Source organism: Vulpes vulpes, chromosome 10 (assembly GCF_048418805.1).
Source record: "Vulpes vulpes isolate BD-2025 chromosome 10, VulVul3, whole genome shotgun sequence".
Taxonomy (NCBI): Eukaryota; Metazoa; Chordata; class Mammalia; order Carnivora; family Canidae; genus Vulpes; species Vulpes vulpes.
This window is the reverse complement of record NC_132789.1, coordinates 45,008,315-45,019,762: the sequence shown is the minus strand read 5'-3', so window position 1 is coordinate 45,019,762 and position 11,448 is coordinate 45,008,315. Positions and strand designations below refer to the sequence as shown.

Here is an 11,448-nt window from a genome sequence, read left to right as displayed (position 1 = left end):
ACCAAACCGCTGAGCCACCAGGGATCCCCTGCTTAACATTTTCTTTTCTCCAGCTTATTCTAGCGTAGGCATAGAGCACACATGTGCGTGTCACATAGAACTGTTCACGTTACCGGTAAGGCTTCCGGTCAACCGTAGACTCTCGGTAGTTGGGTTTGGGAGGAGTCAGTTATGCGTGGATTTTCCACCGTGAAGGGGGTCACTGGGTCGTCACTGCTCGGGGGTCAACTGTCTAGAGATGAAACACCAAACTCGAGCTGTGTCGTGGCCCCGCCAGCCCTGCCTTGGCCCCTTTGCTCCACAGGCCTCGTCCCAGCCTGTTTACTTATCTTAAATGGCACAGGCTAGACCCTTCCTATTCCCCCCCGTGCAGACCGAACTCCCTCACACCTCTGTGCCTTCGTCCATCTGCAGTGCCCTCCCCACCTGTCTTTACCAAAGTAGCCCTGGCTCATGTTAAGAGCTTAAGGGACACCTCCAGAGGAGGCCTTCACGTGCCCCTCCTCTGTGACCTCAAAGGGGTCAGTGCGAAGCTCTGGCAGCGAAGATGGAAAGGAACAGTTTAGAGAAATATGTCAACACTATTATTCGCAGGACGTGTCTCCTAAGTGAACGTGTAGAGAGGAGAAGGGAACAGAATTGCCCAGAACGCTTCATGTTCAGTCAGCATCTGAAATGTGCTGGACACCGGGGAGGCAAAAATGACCAGGACCACCCCCCGCCTTCAGGAGTCCGGGGCCCAACTGCTGGGGAAGAGGACGGCTCTACCAACTGTCGAAGGGGTGTGAGAAATGGGACAACAGAAGCATGCATCGAAGCACGGAGGAGGACCCAGGAAGAATCAGGGAGGGCTCAGCAGGGGAGCCCCCCCTTGAGCTGGGCCTCAAGTGATGGCCAGTAGCTCCATCAGACGGAACTGAGCGGGGCTTGAGAGCACAGAGGTAGGAATCAAAGGTGGGTCCAAATCCTGGCCCTGCCGCCGGCCAATCTCAGAAAAGCTGTTTATACTCTTTGTTTACACAAAGGCAAAAAGAATACCCATCCCCTAGGGTGGTTCTGAGTCCTCCATCACCTAACATGGATAAAATACTTGGCCACAGTACTTGGCACCTCCTGAGTGCTCAGTAAATGGTTGCTGGCATGTTTAGTGTCCCTCCCGAGTGAGTCCTCCTTCGTAACGTCCTATGTCCACTTATGGTTTTACTTATTCACTAAGCCAAAAGCCTGACATCTTCCAAATCTCTCCATCTCTGCATTATCTCCGAAACCCAGCTTACAGCACCACCTGCGCCTCCTGAATGCCTCTCGAACTCATCATCATCATCACCATCATCATCATCATCTCTTACCTGGACCACCTGAACTACTGTCTCAATGGTCTATCCACCTCCCATTACTCCCCACAGTCCGTTTCCATTCTTAGCCAAAGGGTCTTTCAAAACCTGGAATAAAACATGAAATCTCCAGCTTATGCCTCCTCTCTTCCCTCGGGTCCCTTCTGGCCACATCTCCTCTGTGCCCTCTACACCCCCATCCGCACCTATCACCTCCCCATAGTCCCTGTTCTTCCCATGATCACACACACACACACACACACACACACACACACACGGTCCCTTTGCCCGAAATGATCGTCCTCCCTCTCTTCCTCTGCTGCGAAACTAACTCATCCTGCAAGAACCAGTTCAAAAGGCCCCTCCTGCAGAAAGCTTTCCACACTCAACTGACTACCAGAGGCCTTGTCCTCTGGGCTCCTCAGCCCCTCTGGGAGAGGCCTCCCTTTGCAGGTATTGTTCTGTTTATGCGCCTGGCCAGCTGGGAGCAACTCAAGCGCAGGGACTGGATGCAATCCTTCTCTTGTCCGTGGAGCCCAGCACGACTCCCCAGCCCTAACATCCAGAAACTCCCCACCACACCAGCTCCACATGGGGAGATTCAGACATCTGCGGCCAGATGCCCACTTGACTCATCCAGGAATGCCCCTGCATCCCTCTGCCCATCCCATACACCTCATGGTTCTCGGAAACCTAATCCAGTTTCTGGGAAGAGACACGGACCCCTAAAGAGCTGTAGAGTGTGGAAGTTAGACTCAGACTCAGCGACTTCTCGGCTTCGTGATTTAGGGCAAGTTTTTAAACTCTCCAAGCCTGTTTCCTTACCCGTAAACGATAGTAACAACAGTATCTGCTTCAAGGGTGGCTCCGAGGATCATCTACATCAAACCTTGCCCGTGGCCTGGTTTTAGAGATGAGAAAACTCAATCTCAGGAAAAGTGACCCAGCCAAAGACTCACTTGGCAAGTCTAGGGGAAACAGACAGATGGGCATTTCCAGTGGAAACTTTTGGACGGTCATCCAACCTAAGCATTCTCCAACCTGGCTGCCCATCAGAACCGCCTGGCACAATTGTTACAAACTCATTTGGGGGCAGAGAGTCTATTCACAGTCTTGGACCGGGCCCAGGAATCTGGTTGGGATCAGCTCCAAGCTGACTCACTTTCGGGAATTTGGATCACATGGGGCTCCTCTCCGCCTTCCAGCGGGCCCATAGAAGTGTGTGCATATGACCTCTTGCTTTTCAGGCTGTCGCCCACACTGGCCCATAAAAGAGCTGTTCATGCCACCCTCCCGTTCAAAAGCCTTCCATGGCTCCCCACGGCTCTCGCGACCCAGACCCACCCTCCTCACGTCCACCCCAAAGCCCAACACGGCCATGCCTCTGCACTCCTGATACTCTTTCTCCTCCTGGCCTTTGCATGGCTGGTGTCTGATCTTGGAACATTCTTCCCAGCCCTGGCCGGCCTCCAGTGGTTCTTTCCAGCACTCGCTCTTATTCTGCAACTGCTTGTTTACTTGTCTGTCTTTCCCATAAGACAGTAAGTGCCATAAGAGCAGAAACTACACTTGTCCAAGGCTATCTCCAGGTGCCGGCCAGTGCCAACAGAGGTTCTTGATAGACACCTGCTGAATGAATGAATGTGAATTGGCCAGTCCCGTGTGTGGCCCAGAAGGGCAGCCAAAGCCTTGGAGGGCTCTTGTTCCTGCGCCCGGGTGATGCATCAACCCCAAGTTCTGCATGGGGTTGCCAAACCACAAGGCGGGGGGGGGTGGGTACTGCCATCAAATCCCTTCCGGGCTCAGAAAAGCCGTAGAGCTAAAAGCTCACAGTTTGGCATTAGACAGACCTGGGTCCGCCACTGAGCTTAGCTTTCTCACCTGTCATACGCAGAAGCTACATTCAGGTAAAGCACCAGTCCCCTTGCATGCTCCAGGGCATGCATCCCATAAGCATTAGCCATCATACTAGCTCTGGGCTGCTACCTGGCTTCCCAGGAGAGTCCTGTTCTCCCCGCAGCCTTGCCCCAAAGTGCCCACGCGGGGGGAGGCATCAGAAAATGTGCCACCACTACATTGAACCTCGTTTCTGCAGCTGATCAGGAATGAGGGCAGCAGAGGGAACCCAGTATCCATCCCTGTCCTCCCGCCCTGGGCCCCTGGCCCAGCGCTCTCCCCAAACCCAGCGAGGGGCCCTCCCCCTTCCCCCCTCCGCCCTCCCCCCTCCACCCCGGGGCTCCCACGCGGGGCAGAGGTGGCTCCTTCCGGAGAGAGCAGCCGGCTCGGGTGCAGTTCTGCCGTTTTATTTTTCCTGGGATACTCAAGGGGATGTGGGAACAGCCACAGGTGTAGTGGGGGGAAGCCCCATCTCCCCCCCAGCAGCGGGGAACGGGAGAGGCCCAGGCGCCCTGGTCCTGGGTTGGTCCAGCCACTGCGGTCCCGGCGGGCTGGGGGCGGAGGGCGCAGCCCCGGGGGGGGGGGGGGGGGGGGGCAGGCTCCGGGGTGGGGTTCGGGATTCTTCATAAAAAGCCACGAAGCTTGATCCCCACGAAGCCCAGCCCCGCGGGGTGGGGGGGTGGGGGACGCAGAGCCCAGATGGGGGACCCGGCCCGGCCCGGCCCGTGGAGGGGGAGGGACGTGATGGCAGAGATGGTGCGGGGCGGGGGGGGGGGGGGGCGAAGCGTCGGACCAGGAGGGAGGGGTCCGGTGGGGGCGCAGGGCGGAGAGGCACGGCCCCAGCCCGGCCCGGGGGCCTCCGCGGGGGTCGGGAAGGTAAAAAACCCACGAGCGCGGGCGGGCGGGCGGGCGGGGCGCGCGGAGCCGGCGGGCGGGCGCTCGGGCGGCCGCGTTCACAGTGACCTCGACGCTGGGTGTACAGTACGGGCGAAAACCGCGGGCCCGGCGGGCGGCCCGGTCACAGCCTGGTCTGGGCCTCGGGGATGTAGATCTCGATGCTGTCGGCGCTCTCGGTGGCCGAGCTGTGGCGGAAGGACGCGGCGCGCTTGGCCGCCAGGAGCCGCTTGCGCGCTTCCTGCCGCTGCCGGTCCACCGAGTCCAGGGAGCGCTCCTTCACCGGCACGCCCCGGCCCCGCGGGGGCTTCTTTGGTATCGGCGGAGGGACCTTCTTCTCCTCCTGCGGGGGGAGGGCGGGGGGTCAGGGGAGGCCGCGGGTCACCCCCGCCCCGCCCGCGCCAGCCCCGGCCCCGCCCCCGCCCCCGCCAGCTCGGGCCCCGCCCCGCCCCCACCGCCCTAGCCCCGCCCTCTCCAGCCCGGCCCCGCCCCCGCCAGCTCGGGCCCCGCCCCGCCCCAACCGCCCCGGCCCCGCCCCCACCGCCCTAGCCCCGCCCTCTCCAGCCCGGCCCCGCCCCGCCCCCACCGCCCTAGCCCCGCCCTCTCCAGCCCGGCCCCGCCCCCGCCAGCCCCGGCCCCGCCCCCACCGCCCTAGCCCCGCCCTCTCCAGCCCGGCCCCGTCCCCGCCAGCTCGGGCCCCGCCCCGCCCCAACCGCCCCGGCCCCGTCCCCGCCAGCTCGGGCCCCGCCCCGCCCCCCGCCAGCTCGAGCCCCGCCCCGCCCCAACGGCCCCGCCCTCTCCAGCCCGGCCCCGCCCCCGCCAGCTCGGGCCCCGCCCCGCCCCCACCACCCGGCCCCGCCCCCGAGCCCCCCACGCCGCCGGCCCCGCGAGGGCTTCTTTGGTATCCGCGGAGAGACTTTATTCTCCTCCTTTGGTAGGGGGGGCTCAGTGGAGACCGCGGGTCATCACCCCCCCGCCCCGGCCCTATCCCCACCCCGGCCCCGCCCCGTCGCCCCCGGGCCCCGCCCCCACCGTCCCGGCCCCGCCCCGGCCCCCACCGCGCGCCTCCTACGCCGGAGCCTGGGATCGCGACCCAGGCCAAAGCGGCTTTTCGCTACAAACGACGAACCAGGGCGCTCCCCGGCGCCGACGGTGTCTCCCAAGGGCTGGCTCCAGGGCCGCGCGGGGGAGGGGGGTGCGGCCCGACTCAGGCAGGGCAGCGGGCAGCGGGCTCGCTCCCAGGCCTCGGGGTGCCCTCGGCGCCTGGGTCCAAGCCCGCTCTCCTGCAGCTCTAGTGATGCGCCCTCCGACCACGGCCCGCGCCAGGGGGCAGCAGCCCCCCCCCCCCGGGTTCTGGGGGCTCAGGCAGTGACGAACACAGGCCCCAGCACACGGCAGGGGTGCAGTCACCATCACGGCTCCAGGACTGCCTCTGCTGCCCTGAGTGCCCCTGGCCCCACCCAGGCCGGTCTGGCCTCTCCCCTAAAGGCGCTCTCCCCCTACCTTAGGCTCCAGGAGTTTCCAGCTGTTGGCCTTGAGTTGCTGTAGCTCCAGGAACTTGAGGGTCACGTCCTCGATAGAGAGCTGCAGGAGGTCCCAAAAACCCGCCAGGTCCTGGAAGGTGGGCACAGGGAACGCAGTGGGGTCCTTCCGTGGGGGGAGACAGGAGAGGCAGCTGGTCAGGAAGATCTGCACCCCAGCGAGGACACAGAAAGCCCTATCCCTGGGAAGGGGCGGGCGGGGGAAGGCAGGGAGGCAAGAGCAAGCCCAGCCTCTGCATCCTGGGCACAGGCACCCAGCCGCACCTCCAGGCACACACCTGCGGTGGGCTCCGGCCCACAGGCACTCACCATGCTTTGCTGACACAGCCGGAAGAACTGCTGAACCTTCTGGGACAGGAGAAGCTGTGTGCTGCCCACGGCGCTGCGGATCTTCTCCAGGACTGGAGAACGGAAGGGGATTCAGGGGAGGGACCGATGCCTTGCCTTTCCCAGCCTCCAGGAAGCCTGCCCTGAATGACTCAACCTTGCCTTATCTGGCACCGTCAGTGTCCTCCGGCGCCTCCCCGCATCCTCCGGGTCCCCACAAGCAGCTCGAACCCCACCTCATCAAGAAGCCTGTATCCTCAGACGCCACTGTTTCCTCATACGAGCTCCATCTCTCACACACTCATCCTCCCATGTCCTTCTCTCCTCCCATGACATGGAAACCAGCCCCAGCCTTGCCCGTCAGTCTCACCCGGGCACTACTCAATGACCACCCAGGGGCAGACCTTTATCACTCATCGAGGAGTCCAGAAAATGTCATGCGTCTTCCTAGTCACTATCTCATCAGCTCAGGGCTGTGTCCCCCTGGATGGACCTGCAGGGAAGGGCCGTGGCCGTGTCCTGGGGAATGACCCTCCTTCCCCTAGGCCTCGCACGGTGACGTGACATTGTGCCCTGCCTGGCCCCCTACTCTGCAGTGTGTCTCGCTCCCTGGATCAGCCCTGGACTCCACACGGGCCGGGTGGGAACAGTGCCCCTGACCCCCATGGCCTGGGTGACCGGGACGTCCGGCGTCTCCTAAGAGGCCCAGCCCTTTCTCCTGGGCGCCCTTCCCAGACCCGCCCTGGCCGCCGCAGCTGCTCCCCACCTCCTTCCAGGGGCTCCCAGCTTGCCCTGCTGCCAGGGGCACCCATGGAGATGCAGGCTGAAGAACCGAGCCACGGGAGGCCCAGTGAAGCCCACCCGGAGGGCAGCCGGCCCCCCACTCGCCACGCAGCCCACGGAGCCCCCCACTCACTCTCCTCGGGCAGCTCGTAGTCCTCCGCCTCGCGCTCCATCTGCTGGCACCAGTGCTCCAGCTTCTCCACCTCCGCCCGCAGCATCTTGATGAACCACTCGCCGTCCCGTGGGCAAGGGGACGTACGGCCTGAGTCGGGGAGGCTACGTGAGCCGCGCTCCATCCAGGAGTCTCGGCGGCTGGCCCCGGGGCCTGGGGTGGGGGCGGGGGCAGGGCCAGGCGACCCATCGGTGGCCGGCGGCTCATACGGCAGTGGGTAGCCCTCGCGGTAGGCCCACTGGCCCTGCGTGTGGACCGTGCGGAAGACTGAGTAGGTGGGGGCCCGGGGCCCGGGCTGGGGCTCAGAAGCGTGCCTCTGGAAGGAGCGTCCAAACTGCAGGGCCTTGTCTTCTGTGGCCACCGTGGCCAGGCCGGCCAGGCCCTCCAGCTCCAGGTCCGCCTGCACACCTGCTGTCACGCTGTTGGAGCGCTTGAACCTTGCCCGCCTGGTGACAGAGGGGGCCGTCATCTCTGCCCCTGCCCGGCCAGCCCTGCCCTCCCCTCCCAGCCCAGGCCCTGCAGGAATGGGAAAAGGGAAAAGCCACCTCCAACGTGAGGACACTAACCCCAGCCGCTTGCTCTGGCCGTCCTTGCAGGTGGGCGCAGACGCCTGCTGCGCCACCTCTGGACAGGGCTGATGTTCCAGTCAACAGCCTGTCCTCCACGGGCAGAAAAAATGCTGCACACGGTGGCCCAACTGGACGCAGCCAGAGCCCGGGAGCGTGACGGCCGGGCCGAAGCCGGACAGTGGGACACAGCCGAAGGGCCACGGGGCTGGGGAGGCAGCTCTCCACCCACAGCACAGAAGTATTTCAGCATTTTAACAAAAGAGCAGAGTTTGCTGACAGCATGTGTCGCTAGCTTACACCAGCTGCACGGCTCTGTCTCCAGCAGGGAGGCCCTGTGGTCACCCGGCTACCAAGTAGCTGAGCCAGGAGCTGGACTCAGGGCTGCCGCTGCCACAGCCCAGCACTTCCCACACCCTCCCTGCTCCAACGTCAGGAAGAGCTGCCTGGCCTCGGAGGGGAGCCCCGGAGCGGGGAGGAGCCTGCAGCTGAAAGGATGTCCCCTTGGGGACCCCTCGGCTCAGCCCAGCCTGGCCAGACACAGTCAGCCAGTGCCAGTGGAGCTGAATTAAGTTGTTGGCAGGAATGACAGGGGGCCTGGAAATTTCTTGTCTTTGAGTTAATATGCAAATCCTCTACAACACAGAAAGTAAACTGGCCTTGTTCTTTGTCATCCCGCCCCCCACCCCCAACCGACTCAGTTCAGCGTTCTTGCCTCTGCAGAGCCTGCGGCCCCTGAAGCACGGGGCTGCGGTCAGACAGTCCTTGAAGAAGTGGGAGGCAGCAGACGGGAGGGCGGTGGGGAGGGGTCAACGCAAGTTTGACGTCTGGAAATGTCAGGACCATAAAAGAAAGCACCCATGTGTCTTAAGCCACTTGTACCCCATTATGGCCTGAAGAGAGCAGGACTCGGGGAGGGGGGCAGCTCTTCGGGGGGGGGGTGCCTTCCAGCCTCCCCAGAGTCTCCTCCAACTGCCACAATTTCAGCCTTGCGCTGGCTGCCCAGGCCTCCTCTCCAGGCCGCCCGCCTTGCCTGCCTGCTTCCCTCCAGCTGGCGGGCTGCCTGCTGGGAGCCTGTTGCCATAGAAACCAGGCCCAGAAGGATGCTGCAGGACCCAGGAAAGAGAGATGCACTCATGTGCAGCCTCCAACAAGCCCTGTGTCCCCACCCCCACCCGGGGAGGGAGAGAACACGAGAACATAGCCGCATTGCCTCCCACACAGACTTCACCCCGGTCTTCACCCCAGCATCCGCCCTGTCCTGCCCTGGTCAGGAATGGAACCAGCCTCTGCCTTCTATGGGATCAGGCTCCTTTCGACATACCTCCGTCTCCACTCAGCACCAAGGAAGAGCACTAGATGGGGAGTCAGATCGGAGTTCTGATGCTGGTTTTGTTGCTACATGCCTCTGGGAAGTCCCTCACTCTCTGTCTGCGTGTGTGTGTAAAATATACCATACGGTACTTACGATTAGGTATAAATACACGTGCGCACATTTATACTCCTAAAACGATGGGAATGGACCAGTACTCACCAAGGTACCTCCTCTCTCAAAAATCACAGCTTGCATATTGTCCCATCAGGGACTCACCAGTCCACTCAGATCTGGGGCCATCGTCCCAAAGCGGATCCCCCTGCCCACCTCACTCCCCTGCCCGAAACCCTCTCGTGAGCCTCCCACTGCCAACAAGATAAAGTTCAAGCTTCCTCTGCTGGCATTCACCCAACGCCAGCATCTACGCTGGAAACAGTCGTCCTCCCCAGCCCCATCCCGCCTGCATCCTCCTTGTTCCCCAAGTAGATTCTAGTGGGCCGGACTCTAAGCCCTCACCTGTGCTATTCCCCATTCTCAAATGGCCTTCCTCCTCCTCCCTCCCCGTCCATCCCCAGCTCCCATCCTCTCTTCCTCTGTGAGCCTGCTGACTGCCCCTGTCCTTCAGCCCCCTGCCTTTGCGGGCCTTTCACCCATCCTCCCAGGGTCCTGAGGGGATCACATTCTGTCTGGATGGAAGCAGGCCACGGGGTCCAGAACAGAAGCAGCATACGCGCCCCAGGCTCCATGGTCCTCAAGCCTCTACCTCAAGGAGGCCCCTTCACCACGTCCGTCTCGTGAAAGTTCAAAACAAGTTGAGAAGCTCGGGATTATGAGGAGCGCAGTCTTCACCAGGACTCCTAGCCGGGGGCCAGAGATCGGCACAGGTACAGCAGGAGCCAGTCAAGCTTGGGCAAGAGCTTTTGAAAATAACCCATTAAGAGACTCTTAACCATAGAGAAGAAACTGAGGGTTTCTGGAGGGGCAGCAGGTGGGGGTAACGGGCATCAGGGAGAGCACCCAATGTAACAGGTGCGAGGTGTTACATGTAAAAGATGAATCCCTAAGCTCTACTCCTGAGACCAATACTACACTGTACATCAACTAACTTGAACCTAAATAAAAACTTGAAAAAAAATAAAATTAAAAAAAAATTTAAATTAATAAATAATAAAAGCAGCCGTGAGAAGCCGCTGGCTGGCTCAGTCAGTGGAGCGTGCGGCTCTTGATGTCGGGGTCATAGGTTCCAGCCCCACGCTGGGTGCAGAGATGACTTGAATGACAAAATCTTTAAAAAAAAAACTAAAGATAAAAATAAGTAATCAAGCCAGCAGCATGGGACATGATCGCCCAAGAAAAGAGCCACGAAACAAAGATGCAGAGCCCTGGGGAACGTGGACATTTCAGGGGCAGGTGGAGACGATGTAGCCCCAGGGGCGTCTAAGCCAAAGGAGAAGAGGACGGAAACCAGGGCAAAGTCAGCTAAAGGCCAGCCGGGAGGGGACAAGGGTCTCAAGAAGGGTGTGAGCTGTCAACATGGGAAACGTAGCCCACGGAAGATGTCCACTGATTTGGCCAAATGGAAGCCACCGGCGGCCAGGGCAGGAGTCAGTCTGGCAGAGTCCGAGGGCGGACACAGGGGACAGGAGGTCGTCAGGAGGGGACAACTGAGCAAGACAATTCAAAGAGCTTAGCTGAGAAAAGAGGAAAAGGGGAGACAGTGTACCTTCCAGGGAGGTTATCTGTCAGTGAGCTCTCCATCGGGGGGGGGGGGGGGGGGGATTGTTCCGGAGGGGAGGAGAGGGATGCTTGATTTAGGATGGTTCCCCTGCGCCCTGCTCAAGAGGATGGAAGCTGCGGGGTCCGCAGAATCACGGTCCAAGAGGTCCACAGCCTAGTTCCTGGCAGCTCCGAACAGGTCGCCTTCCACGACAAAAGGGCCTTTGCAGATACGACGACGCTAAGGGTCCCGAGACGATGGGAAGAGCCTGCACTACCCAGGTGCATCCAGCCGAATCACAAAGGTCCCCATAAGGGAAAGAGGGGGACCCAGGCTGGGATGTGGGGACTCACCCTGCCACCGCGGCCCCGAAGGCGGAGGCGGCCCACGAGCCAGGGACAGTGTGTAACCTCGGACACAGGGGAAGGTGACCGAGGGAGGATTGCTCCCGGGGGTGCCGAGGGCGCTGGCGCTGCCTACACGGTGGTGTTAGCCCCACGAAGCACACTCAGGCACCCGAGCCCTGGGGATCTGGGACAGTAAGCACGTGTTGTTCCACGCTGGGGGGCTGTGGCGGCCCCACAGCCGCGAGAGGAAACCACCAACCTATAAAGAGAAACCGGTCCAAGGTCGCGGAGAAAGAGGCCGGGGTCCGAGGACCCGCCTTCCGGGGCTGCATCACCACCCCGTCCATGCAGGCAGTCGTGCTAGCCCGAGGGTTCCAGTCAAACCGTGCTCAGTCCCCCTCCCGGGCCAAGCGGTTCCGAGAGTGGTCCAGCGCGGTGGTGGGGGCCGGTGTCTACACCCCTGCAGCCCATTCCCAGGACTGGGAGTGTGGGGGGTGGCCCTACCTAGGAAGACACCGCCTCAGCCTCAGGCAGGACCGGTGGCAGAGGTGAGGGA

The 11,448-nt window shown here is 61.8% G+C and overlaps 1 protein-coding gene across 3 annotated transcripts in view; it reads right to left on the bottom strand.

The window, feature by feature from the left end:
• Nucleotides 1-3,621: 3,621 nt before the first annotated feature.
• DLGAP3 (DLG associated protein 3) overlaps nucleotides 3,622-11,448 on the bottom strand; it is a 62,520-nt gene continuing 54,693 nt past the window's right edge. For all 3 annotated transcript variants that reach the window (XM_072723899.1, XM_072723901.1, XM_072723900.1), the window contains exons 9-12: nucleotides 6,909-7,393; nucleotides 5,975-6,066; nucleotides 5,628-5,771; nucleotides 3,622-4,467 (exon numbers count right to left, since the gene is read on the bottom strand). In XM_072723899.1, coding sequence (XP_072580000.1) covers nucleotides 4,249-4,467; nucleotides 5,628-5,771; nucleotides 5,975-6,066; nucleotides 6,909-7,393 — 940 coding nt within the window. In that variant the 3' untranslated portion in view covers nucleotides 3,622-4,248. The remainder of the gene's footprint in view (nucleotides 4,468-5,627; nucleotides 5,772-5,974; nucleotides 6,067-6,908; nucleotides 7,394-11,448) is intronic.